The sequence below is a fragment of the Phocoena phocoena genome, chromosome 12 (genome assembly GCF_963924675.1).
Source record: "Phocoena phocoena chromosome 12, mPhoPho1.1, whole genome shotgun sequence".
Taxonomy (NCBI): Eukaryota; Metazoa; Chordata; class Mammalia; order Artiodactyla; family Phocoenidae; genus Phocoena; species Phocoena phocoena.
The window spans coordinates 43,803,645-43,826,688 of NC_089230.1; the positions used below are offsets into that span (position 1 = coordinate 43,803,645).

The following is a 23,044-nucleotide window of genomic DNA, read 5'->3' on the forward strand; positions in this document are numbered from 1 at the left end:
TCACATTTCTGTTACATGAATTCTTGCCCCATCCTTACGTTCTTCTGAATAAAATTAAAAGTATATTTAACTGGAAGAAAATGGGATTTTCAGCATAAGAAAATTATACTTAAGGATTTGGTTAAGCTCATGAATTATGTAAAATAGAGAAATAATACCTTTCTCATAAAACACGTATTAGTAACAATTCTCAAAATATTTGTTTTGATAGTATTTTACAAATGGTAAAAAATAAATACATTAACTGTGAAAAGATAGTCCAGTTCAGAAAGATTATTTTAAAAAATTCTGCCTCATGTGTTGTGACAGCAGGGAAGTAGCAGTCATTTTAACAATTTAGCATTTAACAATTTAACTTCTGTATCGTGTTTAAGACCAAAGTTATTATTGTAAATGTTTCTCTCATTTCTCATAATTTCAACCTACGTAACTCTTTCCAGCCACAGCTGCTATTTAGTTAAGACACTGACAATGTTTTCTCCAATCACCAAATGTTGGAAATTGTTACCAAGCAGATGAGAACTTCACTCTAATATGTCTTAGAATGGGAGCCTTTCTCATTCTTACCAAAATTCTATAATTATAACCGGTAACTAAAAGCAGAGTACATACAGTAGAGACATATTGAAATGTTCTTTTTGTCTACTCTTTTCTTTCAATATTTCTTATTGGTAACATACACAGAAAATCCTTCATAATTACATAACGAATTTCCTCATGACAAACATATTACGTTTACTAGGATCTATTTCAAAGGGATACTTCCTTTTTCAGGGAGTACCCTAAGCCTTTTGCTGAGGTTTGAGAATCGCCCTAATCTTATCAGCAGTTTATTTAATATACTTCTAGATGTCTTCCCACTGCCCAACCCCCAATCCCTGGTACACTTTCTGCAGAAGTCTAACTTTTATCAGTCAGTTAGCGTTAGGTTAAGCTCTATGAGACACAATACTTAAAAACTCTAAAGCCTAAAACAACCAAGGTTATTTCTTCGTGAGTTTATATGTACCTGGCTGGTAGTGAGGCTCTGTGCCATGTTTTGCTCAGCCAGGGATGCAGGCTAACAGATCACCTTTCATCTGGAACATTGTTGTCATGGTAGGGAAAGGAAATGTAGTTAATTGCACACTTCCTCTTAAGTGTGCAATTAACCACATTCTTCCTACTTGGAAGTGATACGTACTAGTTCTAATAACCGTTTTGTTGGTCAAAGCAAGTCATATGGTCATGCTTACCTTCAAGAGGTTAGGAAAGTACAATTTTACCATGTGCTTGGCGGAGGAGGACTAGAAATGTCCTTGAACAGTGATAATAAATACCACATCTAGTTATTTTGATTAATATTTCCATTTTTAAGGAGTGCTGTTTTCTGACCTGGTTCTCAAATTAAGGGCTCAGTCACTCAACAAATACTTAAGTGTCAACTTTTTCAGTTTACTTTGCCAAGCTCTGTGGAAGATACAAAGATGAAACAAGTATAGATCTAAAGACTGGTATATAATAGAGTACAACAGTCTTCTTAATAGCACTTGGTACTTCTGCTTCATAGTCCTTAGCAAGTGGTGATTAATTATTTCTATAACTATTTGTGTAATGCTGTCTCATCCACTAGATTATAAATTCTATATAGGATATGGGCTGTATCTCTTTTCCTGTCTATATTCTCAAGAGCAAGCACCACCATGCCTGATACCCAGTAGGTGATGTTTCAATGATTATGTACTGAATATATTATAAAAGAGGAAAATTCTTGTGGAAGTCAAAGAGGGAGACATTACTTCCTAACAAACTTATTCCTTGTTTAGATCTTTATCTCCCTTTGTACTGGCAGTATTGATCTGGTCACATTTTTGATTTGCAATAATGTCCTTACACAGGACAGACTATGCTTTTTTTTTAACTTAATGTTATAACCCCAAGCACTAGCCCAGTGCCTGACACATGATGGGAGCTCAGTAAATATTTGTTTACTCAGTGAAGCAAAGGAGATAAGCCCTGAGGATGACTGAAATAAATAATTGCCAATAGGCAAGCCACAGTTTTATAGCAGTCACTACTAGAGTATACTTCCTTCAACCAGTCCATTAGTAACATATGGTTTAATCTTCTAAAGTGTGAGTGTTACACACAATTGCTTCTGATAATTTAGCAGATGAGTGTTTTTGTAATTGAACAAAATTCTGATTGCATCGAACACTAACTGGGCAATGGAGCTTTAGCAGATGACCTCCAGTGGCTGGAGACAGACCCTCTGCTGGAGGCCAGAGTGAAGGCTGATAAGAGGGAGGTTTGTCACATTCTATACATTTGGGGCTAGGTTTGTAACATGGATTTGTAACTCAATTCATATGTACTCTTTTAAGTTTTGATATTCTGTAATTTCTCTTAACTGAGGAGATGTAAAAATGTGTACAGTCAACCATACTGTAATGAATACTCCTTTCTGAAGATGAGCATAGCACACAGATTATAGGCTTTTCATGCTAACATGAAACAAATGCATATATCACTCTGTACATGGGGCTCAAGATGTTACTTATGGTTTAAATTCAATTGAGGAAATGCAAACTACCTTCTAATAGGCTTTTATAATATGTTGAACATATTTACCTTGATGATTCTCCAAGGAACATTAATCCTCTAAGACCTGGTTACATTTCCAAGATGATCAACCATTTTTCAAGGTCCAGGACAGCAATTACACAAAGTACAAGTCTGTAAATTGTTGTGCCATAAAAACCTCTACATATTACCTGGTTTAACAAGAGATTTTCAATATAAATTGCTAAATCATCATTATTATGAGCTTAGTTACTAAAATTCCAAGAGCTGAAAAAAATCGAACCATCTAAAGTCTTTTATTATTTTTGAAAATTTATTAGAGGTATTTATCTGAAGTCAACCAAAATATTTTTTTAACCTTGACTTTAAATAGTAGGAATTTATGTAGATAATAGGATTGATTTTTCTTTTAAATCAAGGAACAAACGAAAAGAAATGCTTAAAAACATGAGACAATTAGACAATAACCATTTATATGAGCAGTGGAAACCTGAATGTGGTTACTTAGGAATAGTTCAATATCAAAATAAAGAACACCAAATATACTACTTATTTATTGAGACACAAAAAAAGGCCTAGCTGAACAGGAAATTCTTGAAGCTCTGCCCAATTGCTTGGCATGGACATTGGAAAATTCTAAATCTGGGAAGTTTTGTATAATAATTTTTTAATATAAATAATAATTTGTTTTTATATAAAATAATTTGTTTTTATATAAAATCATGTATATATAAGTAAGAACCAGTACATTTGTTATTGTTGCTAATGACTAACAGAAATAAATCTATTACAATCTCTTTCAATTGGAGAATGCCTATTAGACATATGGCAATATTCTTTTCACCCCTTGGGTTAGGATTTTGAAAATACTCTTGGAATCTTGCAAATACTAAAAAATACTAAGAATGCTAAAAAATGCTACTGGGATTTATTGTATCATAAATGCAGCATTATAAGAAAGGGAAGCCTGGGTTCAGGCTACATGATTCATGGACATCATAATTAGAAGGATACAAAATAAGCTGTCCAGACTGAAAATCAGGAGATTGGAGTCCTACCCCAAAGCTCACATAATCCTCTTCTGGGATCCTGGATAGGGTCGTATCAAAATGATCCTTGGTCCTTTCATCTTCTACTCCTTAAGTCCTTTTTCCCCCAACTATGACAACCACAGATTGTATGGAATCATCTTTTGACTGGACATCTTGAAGGGGACTGCCGTGTGGTGGAGAAGAAGGATCCTCCCGGGCAGGAGTGCTGGGTATTCCTTTATCATCAATATAGTAGCTCAGTGACCTGAAGCAAGTCACTTCCTCATTTCTGAGCTATTTCCTTCATTCTAAAATGAGGTAATTGGACTAAATGGTCTTTAAAATCTCTTTCAGGATAGAAAGAGACTAGACAATAGCATTACTTTCAAAGGTAAATGATTATCAGCTGAGCATTTGCTGATGTCCCACTCAGAGAAGCAAGCTGTCACTAAATTCTGCTACACAAACTGTGGTCTAGAAATCAGGAGCATGGGCATCCTCTGGGACTTCGCTGGAAATGCAGACTCCCAGGCCTCACCCCAGATCTACGGAATCAGAATTTATGTTTTTGCATGATCCTCAGATGGTTCACAAGCACATTCAAGTTTGAGGAGCAGCTCGATCAGGTTTGTGAATGTTGATGCCTGCTCAGCTCTGCTTTGTGTCAAAGGTGAGAGAGAGAGAAGGTAGCCCAAAGCCCCAGCCAGTTTCCCTTAACCATCTGCAGGTCTCCCAGCCTGAATCCTTGCTTGTTTGATGTGACAAGCAGAGTTGAGTCTGCTCTGTACCTGGATAAGACCTTCAGGAAATGTCAGGTGAGGGTGGCCTTTAGTTCTCAAAAGACACCAGCTCTTGTCTTTCCTCTGGATCTTTACACTTGCTTTCCCTCTACCTGGGGCACTTTCGTTCACTCCCCTTTTCACTTGAGTAGCTCATATTGTTTCTTCAAGTCTCAGTTTAGATGTCATTTCTTATTTCTAACTGCCCTCTTTTCCCACATGCCCATCTGGGATAGATTTCTCTTCTGTATGTTCCAACCTATCTCATTAACAGAGAAATTGGGGTGCGTGCATGCATGCGTGCACACACACACACACACACAATCTATTTACTAATGACGCTGTTAACTTACATGGCTCATACAGACCTACTCTCAGACTTTTCAGAGGTCCTTCCATGCTGAAAGCAAGAGCAAGAAAGAGACTCCTCCACCCCATCCATGGGGCTAGGACATAATAGATGGAACCAAAGCATCCTAGTGTTCTATAACATTATTTTATCATTTAAAATTTTATAATAAATGTTGGTATTTTGGAATCTTTTAATGCCAAATCTTAACATAAAATATAAGATTGAAACATACTTTAGTTGATCTACTGGGGGTGATGCAGGTGTAATTTTATTTTATTTTATTTCACTTATTACTATTATTATTTTTGGCTGTGTTGGGTCTTCACTGCTGCATGTGGGCTTTCTCTAGTTGTGGTCAGCAGGGGCCACTCTTCATTGCAGTGCGCAGGCCTCTCGTTGCAGTGGCTTCTCTTGTTGCAGAGCACAGGCTCTAGGCGTGCAGGCTTCAGTAGTTGCAGCACGCGGGCTCAGTAGTTGTGCCACGTGGGCCCTAGAGTGTGCAGGCTTCAGTAGTTGTGGTGTGTGGGCTCAGCTGTTTTGGCTCGCGGGCTCTAGAACTCAGGTTCAGTAGTTGCGGTGAACGGGCTTAGCTGCTCCGTGGCCTGTGGGATCTTCCCAGACCAGGGATCAAACCCATGTCCCCTGCATTGGCAGGTGGATTCTCAACCACTGTGCCACCAGGGGAGTCCTGTAATTTTAATTTTAGTTCATACAAACTTATAAGTTGATATTTTCCTGAAAGAAATATGCGAATGAACGGATGATGAGAGATGGGGAGAGGGATACAGCTGCGGAGGGTGAGAACTAAGAAATGATGGGTAGGATAGCAGTCATGTGGAGAGAATTTCTGTGGAAAACCAGAGATTTTAAAAGAGGTTTTAAAAGGATGTTTTCCCATGCAGTGTAACTGTCTCCTTCACATCCTCACAGATCCATAGTTTTAGCTATGTATGTAGCAGTGCTTTTGGAATTGGATATGTTGCCTGCATTTTGCTTTTGTTTGAAGTGGGAGTGAGCTGGGAATGTGATAATTTCCTACAGCTGTTTTTAGTAGTACAAGGAGAGGGCACAGGTACCCCAGGGGTGGCCCAGTTACATATTTTCATAATAATGGCTAATATTTATTGGGCAGCTACCACATCCTGGACCGTGGGCTAAATATTTTAACGCATTTTCTCATTTAATTCTTATAACTCTACGAGGTAAATGTTAGTGTCTAGGAATTGTCAGCATTTTACAGATGAAGAAACTGAGGCTAGGCGGTCAATAATTTATCCAAGACCACAGAGCCAAAGAGTGCCAAGGGAACAGGAATTCTCACCCCAAGCCATGCTGCCTCCTTGAGATAGTGCCCCAGAGACCTCCACTCAAATGGCATCGATTAAACAAGCTATGCTATTTGGGTTCATTTCTTCAGCCAGTTGTGATTCTATCTAACTTTCCTGTTATCTCATGTGCATTAGAAAAGTCTTTTCCATAGCAATATTGAGTAAGGGTTAACCTTTTGAGAGGAGTTAAACCCCAGCAGAGTCATGGCTCTACTAATCTTATTTTGCACATGGAGTTTGGAATTAGCCAAGAAACTTAAAAGATTAACCCTAGGAATCATACTTTAACACTATATATGCTCATGCTCTGTCTACCCAGCCACAAATTTTCTATCGCAGGTTTGTCAAAATATGAGAAGGGCTTAAGGAAAACAAACAAACAAACAAACAGACTTCTAGGTGTTTCCGTTTTCTATCATTTGGGGGAATTGTGATGGTCTTTAACAGACTAGAGAGAGTCCTCAAGATTACTAAAATAATTTTGCGGCTAGATAGATGAGAACCTTGATTAATGAAGTATTTGTTTAACAGGCAAGGACAAACCACCTGGGTGAAACATGTTTACTTATTTCCATTTTAGAAAAGGCTTATCAGCTGCTTCTAGGAGATTGTATACATGAGAATATTCAGTCCTTTTTGAAAGCAAGTGGGACTTCCCTGGTGGTCCAGTGGTTAAGACTGCGCTTCCACTGCAGTGGGCACAGGTTTGATCCCTGGTCGGGGAACTAAGACTCTGCATGACGTGCGGTGTGGCCCAAAATAAAAAATAAAAAATAATAAAAAGACAGCAAGTTCTTTATCCCTTTACAGATATCTCTAGAATATTTTTCTCAGTATCATGCTGAAATCTAGACATACTATGCCTATTTCATGTCTTTGATAGTGCCAAAGAAAGAAGCAAAGAGCTTTAACCATTTTTGAATTAAAATTTTTAAAAATTTTTTCTTCCAAGCTGAACTGATTTACTTGCAAGCAAGAGAACTCATATCAGTAAAGAAATTCACTGCATAGTTCACTGAGGGGAAATGTCATGGTTTCTGAAGTGTTAGAAATGGAGTTTCCTGGTTATACTCTTTAAGTATTGAAAACATACCCTTTGGATAGGACAGAATGAGTCCCGTGTTGGCTGATATTTAAAGTAGTCCATTGTCATTGGTCGGGAGAAATACTTCAGTTACGAACAGTAAGGATCTAATGTGCAACGGCTCCTCAAAGTTCATATTCTTCAACAGTTTTAGCTTGTTTCAACTAATGCATTTGGCTTTGATATTCCCTAAGTGCTGCTGTAAGTGAAAATTTTCCCCTTTATAATAGCAATTCCTATGACAAAAGAAAATTGAGGTTAATTTGGCATCTTTTTTTCTTTCTTCAGTTTTGAGTCCATGTTGGCTTCTAATAATTAAGATGTCTGCTGGATGTCCAGCCATCTCAACTGAGTTTCAGGCAAGAGGAAAAAGAAGAGAGGGAAGGGAAAGAGAGTAGATCCTCCAGCTGAGTCTCCCTTTTTTAAGGGACTTTCCTGAAACCCCACCCAATGACTTCTGCTTACTTTCTTCTTGGCCACTTCTGGTTGTAAGAAGTCTGCAGCCTTTCACTTCTATAAAAGTAGGGTTCTGTTAGTAGGAAGAACAAACTGGACATTGGATAGGCAAGTAGATGTTTTTGTCTCAGGGAGAAAGAAAGTGCAAGGATTTGCAGATATGGATATATTTTTTGATGTAAGAAAAGGACATTGAATCGGTTAATATTGAACAGATTTGGAATTTCTGTGACAAGTTCATCATTAGAGAAATAGGATATCTGCAGAGTCTAGGAAGAATGGTGGACGATTTGGAAGAGTGCTACTAGAAAATGAGGAGAACCGCATCTAAGTGGGCCGGCATGTAAAAGAACGTTGAGCAGAGCTAAGGGCTTAGCAGGAGTTGGAGATCATTAATTTGTCCTGGTATAAAACTGAGTAGCTGTGGGATTTTTTCTGTTGCAGTGCTCAGCAAATCAGTTACAGAAGCATGGCTAAATTCATTTAACGCTGTGTGTATGTTGGATGTGGGGTTGCAGGAGCTAGTAAAACTCAAGGAAAAGAAAAATTATTTTGGCAGAAATGGACAAGGAGGTTCTAAAGGAGGTATGGGATTTTTATTCAGGCCTCAAAATGCAGGCAGAAGTCTGTTGGGAGGAGAAGGAATACCAATAAAAAGCATGGCAAAGGAGACGGGATCAGAGGTGGGAATGAACAAGACCTATTGGAGACACAGTAAACCTGTTTGGCTGAGTGGGAGGGTTAACATAAGGCAGTAATGGAAGGAGGATGTTGAAAGGGTACATCTGATAAAGATCGGATAAAGTGCAAATTTTTCGTCTTGAATTCCAAGCTGTATCTTCCAGGCAATGAGGATCTGTTGAAGGTTATTGTGCAGGAGAGTGATTTAAGATTAATGTGGTGCCAGTGTGAGGTAAGGATGGGAAGGAGAGTGGCTGTAGGCAGGAAAACCGGTTTAGGAGGCTGGCAAAGGAATCTAACATTTGGGAAACAATGCGTGGAAAAAAGGGGACTAAGAGACAACAGACAGAAGGTCACTATCCTTTGTGGTCCCAGCTCTTTTCACGCTCTTTGCTCTCATTCGTGAACACTTGTACACGTGTTTATCTTACCCCAGTGGCTCCTTCCCTTCCCTTCCCTTCCTTCCCCTTCCTTCCTTCTTTCCTTCCTTCCTTCCATCCTTCCCTCCTTCAACAAATACTCATTGAGTATTTACTGCTTACATACTGGACACTGTACAAGGCACTGAAGATTCCAAGAAGGAAATTTTATTCTCCTGGGGAAAACAAACAAGTAAGGGTATCAAGTGGAATTTAATAGGAGACCAAGTAGAAGTGTGTGTGCCAGGTTTTAGGGGCACACAGAGTAGAGGCCCCTAATCTATTATGGCAGAGAAGGTGCTATTTGAACCTGCCTGGAAAAATCACAAGGAAGTCACCAGGGGAGCAGGTAGAGAAAGGAACAAAGGTGCAACAGGAAAGAGGACCTTGGGCTTCAGGGGCGGCTGGTGGCTTGGTGAGCCTGCATCACAGTGTGTATATGTAGGAGTAAAGGGCCGAGAGGTTCGAGAAGTTACCAGAGCCTTGTGTGTCCTGATAAAGACAGCAGGTTCTATTCCAAACATGTTGGAGATCCCTGAAGGATTTTACACAGAAGAATATTAGCCTTTTTTTAGAGTCATTGAAACACAGGAGTTAAAACCTCAGACTCTGAAGTCAGATTGAGACCAGGGTGTTACTCATGGTTCAGCCACATGGGGGCTGTGTGACCTTGGGCAAGTTACTTAACCCCTCTGCTTCAGTTTCTTCTTCACTGAAATTAAAAAAAATACTACCTGCCTCACAGGTATTGTTGTTTTTTATTTTCTGAGAGTTAAATGATGTATCATTTGTAACATTCTTAGCACAGTGCCTGGCACATAGAAAGCCCTCAAAACTGATAGCTACTTTTACTAGTACTCATATCACCTCTGGCATTGTTACTATTATAAAAACTGCTCTGGGAGTGGTGTGCAAGATGAGTCAGAAATACGAGATAAACTGGAGGAAAGGGGATTAGTTACGAGCCCTCTGGAATAATCTAGGGAAGAATATTTGTTTTGTTCAACACCCAGCTGTCATTCAGAAGGAATAAAAAAAAAAATGTAGAATAAATGGAAAGACAGACAAGTGGAATTTAGTGATTGATTAGCTCAAAGAAACCGGGGAAAGAGTAAAAGATGACTGCAAGGCTTCAAGCTTGGGTGACTGTAGAATTCTGGTGCTATCGACACAAGGAAACCCTTTCTCTCCCCACCCCTTGCCTCAGGTTTCTCAGGCCATTGCTTACCTGATGTCTTTGGATGGCTGGTTTCTTTTTTCAATTTCATTCACTAGCTCAGTGACCGTGCTGTACAGGTCTGCCACTCTGTCTTGTTCTGGAATGCCTTGTCATAACAATAATGGAGGCATATTTGAATTTAGAAACTTCAAATTTCTTAAGTCTTAAACTCCACTTACAAATTGGTTTTGAATACATCTCTCTAGTTGCTTCCAAATCTTATTTCATATTCTAGATCATGTAGATATCTCTGGAAGGACTTTAGCACCTATGCCTCTGTTTAGGGGCATTAATAGGATCCTACACTTTTTACAATTAATATTGTGTTTGGAACAAAATATTCTTATGGCTTCTCAATATTATATAATCATTATTTTCTCTTCTGTTTTATATTGGAATTATATTTTCGGTCCCATATCACAAACAAACCTGGCTTGGCTTTTGGCTTTTCTCTTCCTGCCAAATTAGTACTTTCTACTCTGACTCTGAAGACAGTTGGAGAAACCTAGAACATGAGATCTTGTTTTAACCAAATGATCTGTCTGCCATGAATGCCTGATTTTAGTACAAGGAAATAGCAGGAGGGGCTAAGGCCATGGTCCTCTGGTTGTCTTTCTTTTCTTCTTTTTTTTCTTTTTCTTGAGTTCAGTTATTCTGATTACAAAAAATGCCTTGCTATTTGACAAAGAACAGGAATTTTGAGTTTGTACTGGGGTTAGGTTAGCCAGGTCCAAGGCTCCAGCAACATTTAGAGAAACTGTTTTTAAGAGAACAACTTGGTAATAAAGGCCTTATACAAAAAGAAGTGACACATCATAAACAAGTCTGCAGTGTTCTCTACTAGTGAAAATGGCCTTGTGTTGACCCATCTAAACTTACTGCCTAGGTGTTCTTTGGGATCCAGGGCACCCATTTGTGAGACAGCTGCCCTGAACTAGGGAAAGTAGAGCAAAACTCACTGCCTATCGTGATGGCTGCGCTGATGTCAGCTTCATTAGTTCCTGAGCTCCTGCCAGCGAAGTTAGCAAGAACTAGTGCAGCCCTGGAGTCAAAGTTGAATAGAAGGAGCTTCCACAGCAGCTCACATGCAGCCCTCCTACTCTTTCTCTCCGCTGGTCACCTAGTCTGCGCGTGTGTGCGTGTGTGTGTGTGTGTGTGTGTGTGTGTGTGTGTTTCTGAAAAAGTACATGAAGGATGGGAAATTACATGTTTTTGTGGGAAAATGCAGTGTTTTGGTTTCTCACCGTTTTAGTCAGCTGCTCTTGTATTTTTCCAGACTGTAAATGTATTTTGAGGCTATTAAAATCTATTCACAGTGATTTTAAAAAAAGGTAGGAACTCAATGGCTCTTTCCCAATTGCCCTTTTGTCCAGTAACAAATACCCAAACACTTTAATTTTCCATTTTATTCCCCTTAGTGGTGGCAAAACTATCCTACTTGTCCTTATGGAAGAAAAATATCTCTACCTTTAATTTCTGTGCTGGTAGCATAGCAGGACAAAATGGTCCCTGTGCTGGCCTATTTGTCCAGGAGCATGATTTTTTTTTTTTTTTTTTTTTTTTTTTTTGCAATACGCAGGCCTCTCACTGTTGTGGCCTCTCCCGTTGTGGAGCATAGGCTCCGGGCGCGCAGGCCCAGCGGCCATGGCTCACGGGCCCAGCCGCTCCGCGGCATGCGGCATCTCCCCGGACCGGGGCACGAACCCGCATCCCCTGCATCGGCAGGCGGACTCTCAACCACTGCGCCACCAGGGAAACTCGGGAGCATGGAATTTGACAGCTGCTTTTAAGAGTCTGGCTCCCTGGTGAGGGCGCTAGTCTCTCGGGTGTGGGAGAAGGGAGAGGCAGAGAGGACGGGAATCCCATTTAGATCACAGACACAAAAGAACCAGGAAGTAAGAAGAAATTATTACAGTCTGTTCCTAGCTCAGGATGTTAAAGGCAGAAGGCTGGGCCGGTTGGTTATTCATTGGCAAAAAAGAAAGAGCAGTGGGGGTCAGGACTGGTCAAACCACAGACAGACCTGACGCGGGAGAGAGCTGCTGGCAAAGGTAAGACGTGGAGATCTTACCTGGAGTTCACCTCTTTCGCTTGGTAACTTTTTCTTGGGACAAGAGGCAAGAGAACTCTTTTCTGTTCTCAGACGTTTGTCTAAATAAAGCCCTCTCAAATTTATTTTTGTGGTGGGATTCCTAAGCAGACAAGAAGAAAAGTCACTCTCCCACCGAGCAGCTGCCCAGCTCCCACCAGGTTTTGCTCTGGGGCAGCAGCTACGGGCACAGAAAGCAAGCCGGTGAGTCTCTCCAAGGAGGTCCGCCGGACTGCTGGGAACCAGGGCTTGGGTACACGCTCCCCAAACCTGGAGGACTGGTGCTGATTTCAAAGTTTCCAGGTGGAGGAAGAGAAAGTGGATCTGCAGAGAGTAAGGGGAGAGGGAGAAGCCCCTCTCCCCCACTGCCATGGGTAACATCTGCCTGAGGCTCCGGACGTACCTGGAGCCCTGTCTCCCCTGCTTGTCTCAGGAGGCAGACAAGTCGGTGGTGATTCAGAACCCGTGGACTGTCTGCCCCCCCGATCCTCCCCGGCCGCCGCCTCCGGAGCCCGAGAGAAGCCAGGGCCAGTACTTTGTGGCTCTGTTTGATTACCAGGCTCGGACCGCAGAGGACCTGAGCTTCTGCGCGGGCGACAAGCTCCAAGTCTTGGACACATCCCACGAGGGTTGGTGGCTCGCCAGGCACTTGGAGAAAAGGGCAGACGGCTCCGACCAGCAGCTGCAGGGCTATATTCCTTCTAACTATGTGGCTGAGGACAGGAGCCTCCAGGCAGAGCCGTGAGTAGTACACACATTTTATTTCTCAGCTCTCTGAGGGCGGGTAATGAGGTTTCCTTCTTACCAATCTGCAAACCCACTAATTTTCAAAGAGCTGCCTGGAAAGTATAAGGAAGTACTGGCAAGAATCTTCTAATTGAAACACACCTCCCCTGCTAGGTGAGAGTGAAACTGGAAGGTAACTGTTGAAATGACTTCTATTAACAGTTTGTATACCCACAAGCCCTGGGTGCATTTTCATCAACATAAACGAATGGTGCATTTAATGATCTATCTTTTCTTTGGCTGTAAAATAAGTCATGCCTCACTTTAACATAGAACTGCATCTCATTTGCAGGTATATCATAGATCTTCCTTAAACTACACTTGCAAATCTAAAGTCCAGCTCTCTCTGTTTTTAAACTTTTGGAAGCATCAACTCCAGTTCTGATAGGCACACACAGGGGTAACTAATGTAGAAGGTCACATTTAGAAGATGCTACATTTTCCCAGTGAAATCATGACTGGATATTTTTCTTTGAGTCCCAGATATGGAGTTATGCTACCCAAATTATGATATCTTTTGGGTTTTATTATGATTAGAAACTAGCCAGCTACAGATGTTTTGGAAGTTTTAACAAGAAAAATAATGACATTATTTCTCCAGAGAAGGAGGTTAAGACTTTACCCTGATATTTGAATAAATCCTATGAGTTATAGTGGAACCAAGGAAGAAAACTTTATGTACTTATGCACGTATCCATCTGTCCATCCATCCATCCATGCAAGTGTCAGGTGGAGTAGTGGCATGGGGGGAGAAGTGGCAAGGTTATGCTAGTGGTAGTTGAATATAAAGTAGATAAAGCAAGGTCTTGACACCATTGTCATACTTGGGGTCTGGTGTGTTGAGAAGCAGGCTGACTGCTACTTACCCTAAACTTCTTGCTGCCTGGTTGCAGTGAAACCTAAGACTGGGAATGTCTCTCAGGACTCATTTTATAGAGTGGGTCCTTAGTAGAGGAACCTCTGGGGATTCACTCATTTTCTCATGTGTTTTTTCTTTTGATGTGAGCTGCAGCATCCCTTACTGGCCCAGGTAATAAAATTGTAGGAAGAGCCATGGTGCGTTGTTGCTGATTTCCAAACTCAAATTCAAATACAAAAGGGGGTTGGGGGGCTTTTGAGATTCTTTCCAACGCCAAGGGCCTGTAAATGTTAGGAAGTGTCTTATTTTACACCTAGATAGAAATGTCTTCCATTTCTATACACTAACAATGAAAAATCTGAAAGAGAAATTAAGGAAACACTCCCATTTACCATTGCAACAAAAAGAATAAAATACCTAGGAATAAACCTACCCAAGGAGACAAAAGACCTGTATGCAGAAAACTGTAAGACACTGATGAAAGAAATTAAAGATGATACCAACAGATGGAGAGATATACCATGTTCTTGGATTGGAAGAATCAATATTGTGAAAATGACTATACTACCCAAAGCAATCTACAGATTCAATGCAATCCCTATCAAACTACCAATGACATTTTTCACAGAACTAGAACAAAATATTTCACAATTTGTATGGAAACACAAAAGACCCCGAATAGCCAAAGCAATCTTGAGAAAGAAAAATGGAGCTGGAGGAATCAGGCTCCCTGACTTCAGACTATACTATAAAGCTACAGTAATCAAGACAGTATGGTACTGGCACAAAAACAGAAATATAGATTAATGGAACAGGATAGACAGCCCAGAGATAAACCCACGCACATATGGTCATCTTATCTTTGATAAAGGAGGCAAGGATATACAATGGAGAAAAGACAGACCTTCAATAAGTGGTGCTGGGAAAACTGGACAGCTACATGTAAAAGAATGAAATTAGAACACTCCCTACACCATACACAGAAATAAACTCAAAATAGATTAAAGACCTGAATGTAAGGCAAGACACTATAAAACTATTAGAGGAAAACATAGGCAGAAAACTCTATGACATAAATCACAGCAAGATCCTTTTTGACCCACCTCCTAGAGAAATGGAAATAAACACAAAATAAACAAATGGGACCTAATGAAACTTAAAAGCTTTTGCACAGCAAAGGAAAACATAAAGAAGACGAAAAGAGAACCCTCAGAATGGGAGAAAATATTTGCAAATGAAGCAACTGACAAAGGATTAACCTCCAAAATTTACAAGCAGCTCATGCAACTCAATATCAAAATAACAAACAACCCAATCCAAAAATGGGCAGAAGACCTAAATAGACATTTCTCCAAAGAAGATATACAGATTTCCAACAAACACATGAAAGGATGCTCAGCATCACTAATCATTAGAGAAATGCAAATGAAAACTACAGTGAGGTATCACCTCACACCGGTCAGAATGGGCATCATCAAAAAATCTACAAACAATAAATGCTCGAGAGCGTGTGGAGAAAAGGGAACCCTCTTGCACTGTTGGTGGGAATGTAAATTGATACAGCCACTATGGAGAACAGTATGGAGTTTCCTTAAGAAACTAAAAATAGAACTAGCATAGTACCCAGCAATCCCACTACTGGGCATATACCCTGAGAAAACCATAATTCAAAAAGAGTCATGTACCACAATGTTCATTGCAGCTCTATTTACAATAGCCAGGACATGGAAGCAACCTATGTGTCCATCGACAGATGAATGGATAAAGAAGGTGTGGCACATATATGCAATGGAATATTACTCAGCCAATAAATGAAACAAAATTGAGTTATTTGTAGTGAGGTGGATGGACCTAGAGTCTGTCATACAGAGTGAAATAAGTCAGAAAGAGTAAAACAAATAACATATTCTAACACATATATATGGAATCTAAAAAAAAAAAAAAAAGGTTCTGAAGAACCTAGGGGCAGGACAGGAATAAAGAGGCAGATGTAGAGAGTAGACTTGAGGACACGGGGAGGGGTAAGGGTAAGGTGGGACGAAGTGAGAGAGTGGCATGGACATATATACACTACCAACTGTAAAATAGATAGCTAGTGGGAAGCTGCCACATGGCACAGGGAGATCAGCTCTGTGCTTTGTGACCACCTAGAGGGGTGGGATGGGGAGGGAGACGCAAGAGGGAGGGGATATGGGGATACATGTATACATATAGCTGATTCACTTTGTTATGCAGCAGAAACTAACATAACATTGTAAAGCAATTATACTCCAGTAAAGATGTTAAAAAAAAAAAAAAAGAGAATCCGATCTTGTTTTTGTCCTGATCCGTCGTGGTCACAGAGTGGCCTTTTCTGATGTTGGTATTCTGTGACGTTGTTTGTGTTCAAGAGGAGAACACCCAGGCCTAGTCGTAAGTGCCAGGCAAACTCCTGGACTCTAGGGTCTGCTTTTCTCTTTTTCAGCCAGCATAATACAGATGCTGCTAAATGCTGTAGAGTCACACAACTGTCTGTGATGTAGCATGCACTTAAAAATAATATCTTGGGCTTCCTTGGTGGCGCCGTAGTTGAGAGTCCGCCTGCCGATGCAGGGGACACGGGTTCGTGCCCCGGTCCGGGAGGATCCCACATGCTGTGGAGCGGCTGGGCCCATGAGCCATGGCCGCTGAGCCTGCGCGTCCTGAGCCTGTGCTTCGCAACGGGAGAGGCCACAACAGTGAGAGGCCCGTGTACAGCAAAAAAAAAAAAAAAAAAAAAATCTTAATAGATGAATGAGGAAACAAATACGTGGCTGAATGTATGCAGACGTAGAAGAGACAAGTCCTGCTTTGGGGAGAATCACACCTTTCTTTCTTTCAGGGTTCAGCTCTCATGACCCCCTTCCAGCCTGCCTCTGGAGCTTGTACTTTTATCGTATAATGGCTAGTTGTACAACTTCTCTCTTTCATATAAGACTGTGAAGTCTTTGAGGGCAGGATACTTGTGTTTCCTGTATCATGCCTGGAAATCTATTTAAGGCAGTGCTTGTGCTCCAGCGAATTTATAATCTCAGGAGGTGAGACTCTCTATTTCCTCTTGAAGTTGTAGATTCTGTGTAGTAGAAGCACTGTCCCATTCAGTTTTACTCAATGCTTATTGACGGGACAATTCAGTACAAATTGTTGAACATGGCAGAAGGGAAGTAAAAGTATATTCAGGGAATGGGAAGTTGTACAGTTTAGTTGAAGCATTTACGGAGAGAGCAATGAGAAATCTGGAAAAAGAGGTTGGGACTAGGTTTTGGAAAAGACCATGTGTGCCACGTTAAAGAGTTTGGGTTTTGTCTGATAGGAAATAGATGGAAATAAGAACTTTGAAAAGGCAGTGATGATGTGAGAATGGAATGGAGAAGAGAGAGGCTAGGCAGGAGTAGGGAAGTTGTACCAAATGTCTCCAGCATGAGGTTGTCAGGGTTTAATTTCTAATTGTGGTACTGTTAAAAAAAAAGAAGAGTAGGAATATGAATAATCTCATGAATGAAAAATCGAGAGGACTTAGGGGAAGGGAAATAATTAGCACTTTTAAGTACCTTTGATGTGCTGAGCACACAAAACCATATATATGAGCTAATTTAATCTTTATAATAGCCCTGCAAGGCAGGTTTTCTTATCACTGTTTTTAGGATGAGAAAATTGAAACTCAAATTTAAATAAATCCAAGAGCATTCTTATGTGGTAAATAGTTGAGGCAAAACTACAAATTAGATGTAGAAGAGAAAGAGAGAGAATTAAAAATGTTATTTGGGACCACGTGAAATAGTAAGAGAAATATACATTTCATAAAGTACTTCTTATTAGGGGGTGTGGTTGAAACAGAAAAGCTGACAACACATTCGCTTTTAGGCATGTTGAATGTGAAGTACTAATAAGTCATCTCAATGACAATGTCCAGGAGAAATGTAGAAATACAAAAGTGTGGGCAAAAAGAAAAGTCTATTCTGTGAAGATAGATTTTTGAAGGCATTCACACCGAGGTGTTATAGATATTACAGGAATATAAGAACTGCAGGGCATTGTAGGCTTTGCAAGGATTATGAGAACCATAGTGTGAGACTTTAAGAAACAGAAGGGGCCAAAGATTAACTCTTTAGAAATTCCCATCATTTATGTGAGTAGATGCGGTGAGTAGATTGTAGTAACGGCCCGGTTTTTTATACCTCCTTACTACACACCCTCGGGTAGTCTCCCCCCACACAAAATCTTCGTTGACCACGGAACTTGCTTTGGCCAATGGGACGATAGTAAACGTGACAAAAATAGAGATTGAAAAGGGCTTGCATGTTGGGGCTTGCTTTCTTATTGCTCTTGGAGTTCTGTAACTACTATGAAAAAACTCAAGCAAACCTCCTGGAGGAGGGAAAACCATGTGAAGAGAAGCCCTATTTTGTCCCAGCTGACTTACCAGCTGAGTGGAGACTCATGAGCCCAGCTAAGGTCAGTGGAGCCCATCCCAAATTGCACACCTTTAGATTCCTGAGTTAACCAAACACAGTTAGTTCTTCATATCTATAGGTTTTGTATCTGTGTATTCAGCTAAATGTGATAAAAACTAGTTGGAAAAAAAAATCCAAAAAGTTCCAAAAAGTGAAACTTGAATTCACCACATGTTGGCAACGGTTTACATAGCATTTATGTTGTATTAGGTATTGTAAGTAATCCAGAGATGATTTAAAGTATCTTTAAGGGATGTGCATAGGTTATATGCAAATAGTACACCATTTTATATAGGGGCCTTGAGCCTCCACAGATATCGGTATCCTGGAACCAATCCCCCTCAGATAAGGAGGGAAGAAGACTGTAGTTGATATGAAGCAAAACCTAACTCATACAGGGAAGAAGAGCCCCTGAAGGAAACAATGAGCATCTTACTCAAAATAAGAAGATAAAATGTCAAGAAGGATGTTTAAGTCAAATGCTAAACAAAGGTCAGAGTAATGAGGAAGAGGTAAAGACCATTAGATTTGCTGGAAGATTACTGGTGACACTAAAAAGCCGTTTTATAATGTAAATACAGATGATGTCATTCAGTAAAGAGAGTGAGCGAGTTATAACAAGGAACTTCATGCTGTGTCTGGGACTCTGAACTGGGAGGTTTAGGCTAGGTTGAGTCATAGAAAAAGTATTGTATGATAGGGCTCTACACGTGGGACTTGGGTCCATCCTGAGAACCTGAGCTGAGGAAAAGCAAAATTAAAAGAGGCAGTGGAACTTAGCTGCCTCCGTCTCTGAGCAGAGTATGCAGGGTCCTAAGGACTATGTCTGTTTGGTTGGGATTTACCAAAAATTTCACCTTCTCTAGGGCATCAAAGTTGGTAGCTTTTAAACATCCTCTGATAAGTTTAGATATTTAGATTTAGAAGTTGGGGCAGAGTGAGGATAAGTCAAGGGTTTATCTTTAGTGAAGTTGGGGCTTCCCAAAATTGTTGGCAAAATTAAAGAATTTTTCTCTTGAGTGCTATCCTCCCCAGTTTTGGGGTCATGTGGAAAGACTGAGCTTAGTTCAAGGTCTTAAAGTACAGGCAGCAAATATATGTAACTTTTAAAGAAGATTGTCTGTGAAGGTAAGCCCTGTTGTCTTCTATGATATACTATAGTTATAAGATATTCCTCGCTTTAACTTCAGGCTATTATCATGCAGAGAATACAATGATGTTTCAGATAAAAACAATAGAAGAGTGACTCAGTATCTTGTATCTGTGTTAGGCAGTAGTTTATAGGAATCAGGCACATATTGGTGTTGATGCTGAATCACTCTGAACTCTGTACTACCTCTTATTAAAAGCCTCACTTTAAAAAGCAGTAGTTTAGGAAAATGGAAAGTCATGCTATTGATTTAGCAGGTCCAGGTAAAATGGTAGAAAACAAAATAGTTACATGATAATTAATGGAGATCAAAGGATCCCAATAGACGATTTTTCTCTTATGATAATTTTGGTGCTTACTGAAACCCCTGATATCTTTTAAGGCATAATTGTCCATTTTCTGAAAATTTTAATGTTAGAAAAGATTCTCGTTTACCGATGGTTTTTTAAAAACAACAACTTTATTTTTTAAAAAAACACGTTTGATAAATACAAAACAATATGTGCAACTTTAAGGTAAGATTTAAAGCATGATGATTAATGAACATCCATTTAACCAGCTAGCCTATGACCTAGACTATAACTAACAATGAGCCTATGAGTTCTTCCCCTCCCCCATCTCTATAGTAAAACCTTTTCCTAGGCAATGTTGATAGCAATTCAATTTCTAGTAGCGAAAGGCTGGAATCAACCCAAATGTCCATTAATAGGAGAGGGATAAATTGTGGTTTATTTATTCAATGAAATATTATACAATAGTGAAAACGATGAAGTGAGTGGCATGCAACAGCATGGGTATGTTTTTGAAATATGTTGAGTGGAAAGTAAATTTCAAGAGATGGCATATAATATGATTCTAGTTTATGAAGTCTGCAAATAAAACCAATTAATATATTGTTTAGGCATGTATATTAGTAAACTATAAAATAAAGTAGGGGAATGATAAACAGCTATTTGATTTATTTATCTGAGTATTGTAGATTCTATGCTTCTGTTGAACATTTAAAGAAATGATTAAAAGAATGATTTTCATGATTCAATCATGAAAAGTAAAGGTAACAAATATTCTGGCCAAAAGTTCAAATGTAGATATTGTGATTGATCAGATATTGTTTATGACTCTGCCCTCCTCACAATACTATTTTCACTGAATTATCCTTTAATATTATCCTCCTAATATAAGAAAGACATAAAAAATTATAGCTTTGGGGACTTCCCTGGTGGCACAGTGGTTAAGAATCTACCCGCCAATGCAGGAGACATGGGTTCGAGCCCTGGTCCGGGAAGATCCCACATGCCGCGGAGCAACTAAGCCCGTGAGCAACTACTGAGCCTGCGCTCTAGAGCCCGTGCTTTGCAACAAGGGAAGCCACTGCAATGAGAAGCCCGCACACCTCAAAGAAGAGCAGCCCCCGCTCGCAACAACTAGAAAAAGCCCGTGCACAGCAACGAAGACCCAACGCAGCCAAAAATAAATAAATAAATTTATTTAAAAAAAAAAAACAAAAACATAGCTTTTGCAATTACTGTTGTCATTATCCACTCTGACTTTTAAGATACTCCTTCCCCAAATTCCAGTGACAAGAATTCTTAACCTTAGACCATGGACTCCTAAAGGTTACAGAGAGGGGCTTGAGACAGTCTATGAACCCTCTGAAATTGCATATAAAATTTGTGTGATGTATATTTGTGCATTTTTTAGGATAAGGGGTTATAGGTTTTATGATATTCTAAAAGGAATGGAGTTTAAAAAGTGTAAGAACCTGTTGTAAAATTAGCACAGGCAAAGTTTGTTTGTTTCTCTTGAAAAATTGATTTACTTCCTTATAGCAGATAATAAATCCTTAATTTATTATACATCACATTTTTATTCTTAGCTATGAGGAAGCTCAGAGTCCAGTTAAATGCTTGTTCACAATAACTGTATTTGACCTTAATTCTGGTTTATTTTCTTCCTTTTCTCTCTCTTTATTTTTTTGAATTCTTTTTTATTTCTATTTTCTAGAACATAATATTGAGTTTTGTAGGGGTCTGTTGTTATAACCTACTTTAATACGTAAATACTGATGATTAGGCTAGACATGTTTTATGTTTTAGGATCTTAAATTATAAATAAAAATAATTTTATATCTTTATATACTAATTAAAGCGTACTTAAAAAAATTGTCTTTCTGAGCTTTGTTGAGCGACTAGTTCTAAGCCAAAGTGACAGGTTGTTTGATTGAATACAATTAAAGACTGTTGGCCAAAAACCTACCTCACTACTCCCTTACTTCGCTCCCACTTTGCTTTTCTGGCTCTAACACTGGTTGGTGCTGTTTCCCCTGCCTCTTACTTGTTTGTTTCATTTCTTTTCAATTTCAACCAAGGGCACACATCTTTGTGTGCTGGAGAATTTGATACAACCTCCCCGCCATTTCTCCTTGTTTCCGGGGTTGCAGTCAGCTTGTGTTTGTGCACATGTGTAGGATTCATTCTGGTTACCTCTTGATCTGCAGAGTGAGGCAGAAAAGTGCCCTCACTAGGGGCTTCAGCCCTGTGTAAGACCCACATGCATTAGAGGAGAAACACACAAGGAGCCAAGAAAAAAAAAAATAGAGACAAAGGGAAGGAAGGGACATAGTAGTTTAAAATGTCAGTAAAAAAGGCAGATGAATTTTTAATAAACATCAGAAAAGGAGATGTAAGGAACAAACCGAAGATCCCATAAGCTAAAATAAAATAAAGTAAAGTAAAATAAAATAAAGTAAAGCTAATGTTTAAGTAATACAAAGTGAGAGTATGTGAGAAATTAGAGAGAATAGGAAAGAGGATTGAGGAGCAGACAGACAATATGTCTTGGTTTGTAGTTGAGGAAAGACTAGGTAAGGATACTTAGCATTTCCATGCTAAGAATGGAAGTATGTCAGACAAATGTGTTCGGTAGGGAAGTTCATGATTCTAGGCTTATAATATTTAACTGTATTAAAATAAATATCCCTGGAGCTTTTGCTTTTGTGTTACATAAGCATCTATACTAAGGAGACTATAGCCAACGTAACTTTTCAAAGGCAGACTTTCTTTTGGGTCCATCCATAGTGAAGAAAATAAAATGCTAATCATTGTCACTGAAAGTGAGTTAAACCCTTTTCTTCCCTCATTCTGTACCCTCTTTCTACCACCCAAAAGATATGTTATATTTTAGGGTTCATCATCTTTCACAATGTAAAAAGAAAAGAACCCACAAAAATATGCGTATTCATCATACAGAGAATGAAACCAAGTGACTTCATGGACCTAACAATGAATTGGCCTCCTGCCTGGACTGTGGGCAATTTGGATGAAAGCAAATTGATAGTGATATAAGAAGTCTTTTACATTCACTAATGGAAAATTGGCTGTATAGGCAAAGTGGTAAAACAGAAGACTTCTGTAGGGAATTAGAGGAAGTTAACAGCCTTGCTTGCTCCCACTGGTTGAGAAGGTCTCACAAAGAAAGTACTCCATTAGGGCAAACAAGAAGGATTTATTATTTGCTGATTTAATTGTCAAAGAAATACTATGTTCATAATAGTAAAACCAACTGCTGTTCTGCTGACATGTTCACATGTAGACTATGAAATCTCTTTTTGAGAAAATAAAAGAATAGATAGCTGAACATTTATCAGGGAAGGTTTACATAAGCTTCTGCACAGTTCCAATGATGACTTTTCCTAGGACAGAGGTCACTTACTTTGCTTACCTTATCTATACATTTACATTTGCAGTTAAGAAGACTAATATTTTTCTTGTAAAGCTA

General features: G+C 39.4%; 1 protein-coding gene across 1 annotated transcript in view; it reads left to right on the forward strand.

Annotated features, from left to right (window-relative positions):
* The first annotated feature begins 12,370 nt into the window (after positions 1-12,370).
* FRK (fyn related Src family tyrosine kinase) overlaps positions 12,371-23,044 on the forward strand; it is an 83,584-nt gene continuing 72,910 nt past the window's right edge. Inside the window, exon 1 of the mRNA XM_065888636.1 lies at positions 12,371-12,741. Within this exon, the coding sequence (XP_065744708.1) occupies positions 12,371-12,741 (371 nt within the window). The remainder of the gene's footprint in view (positions 12,742-23,044) is intronic.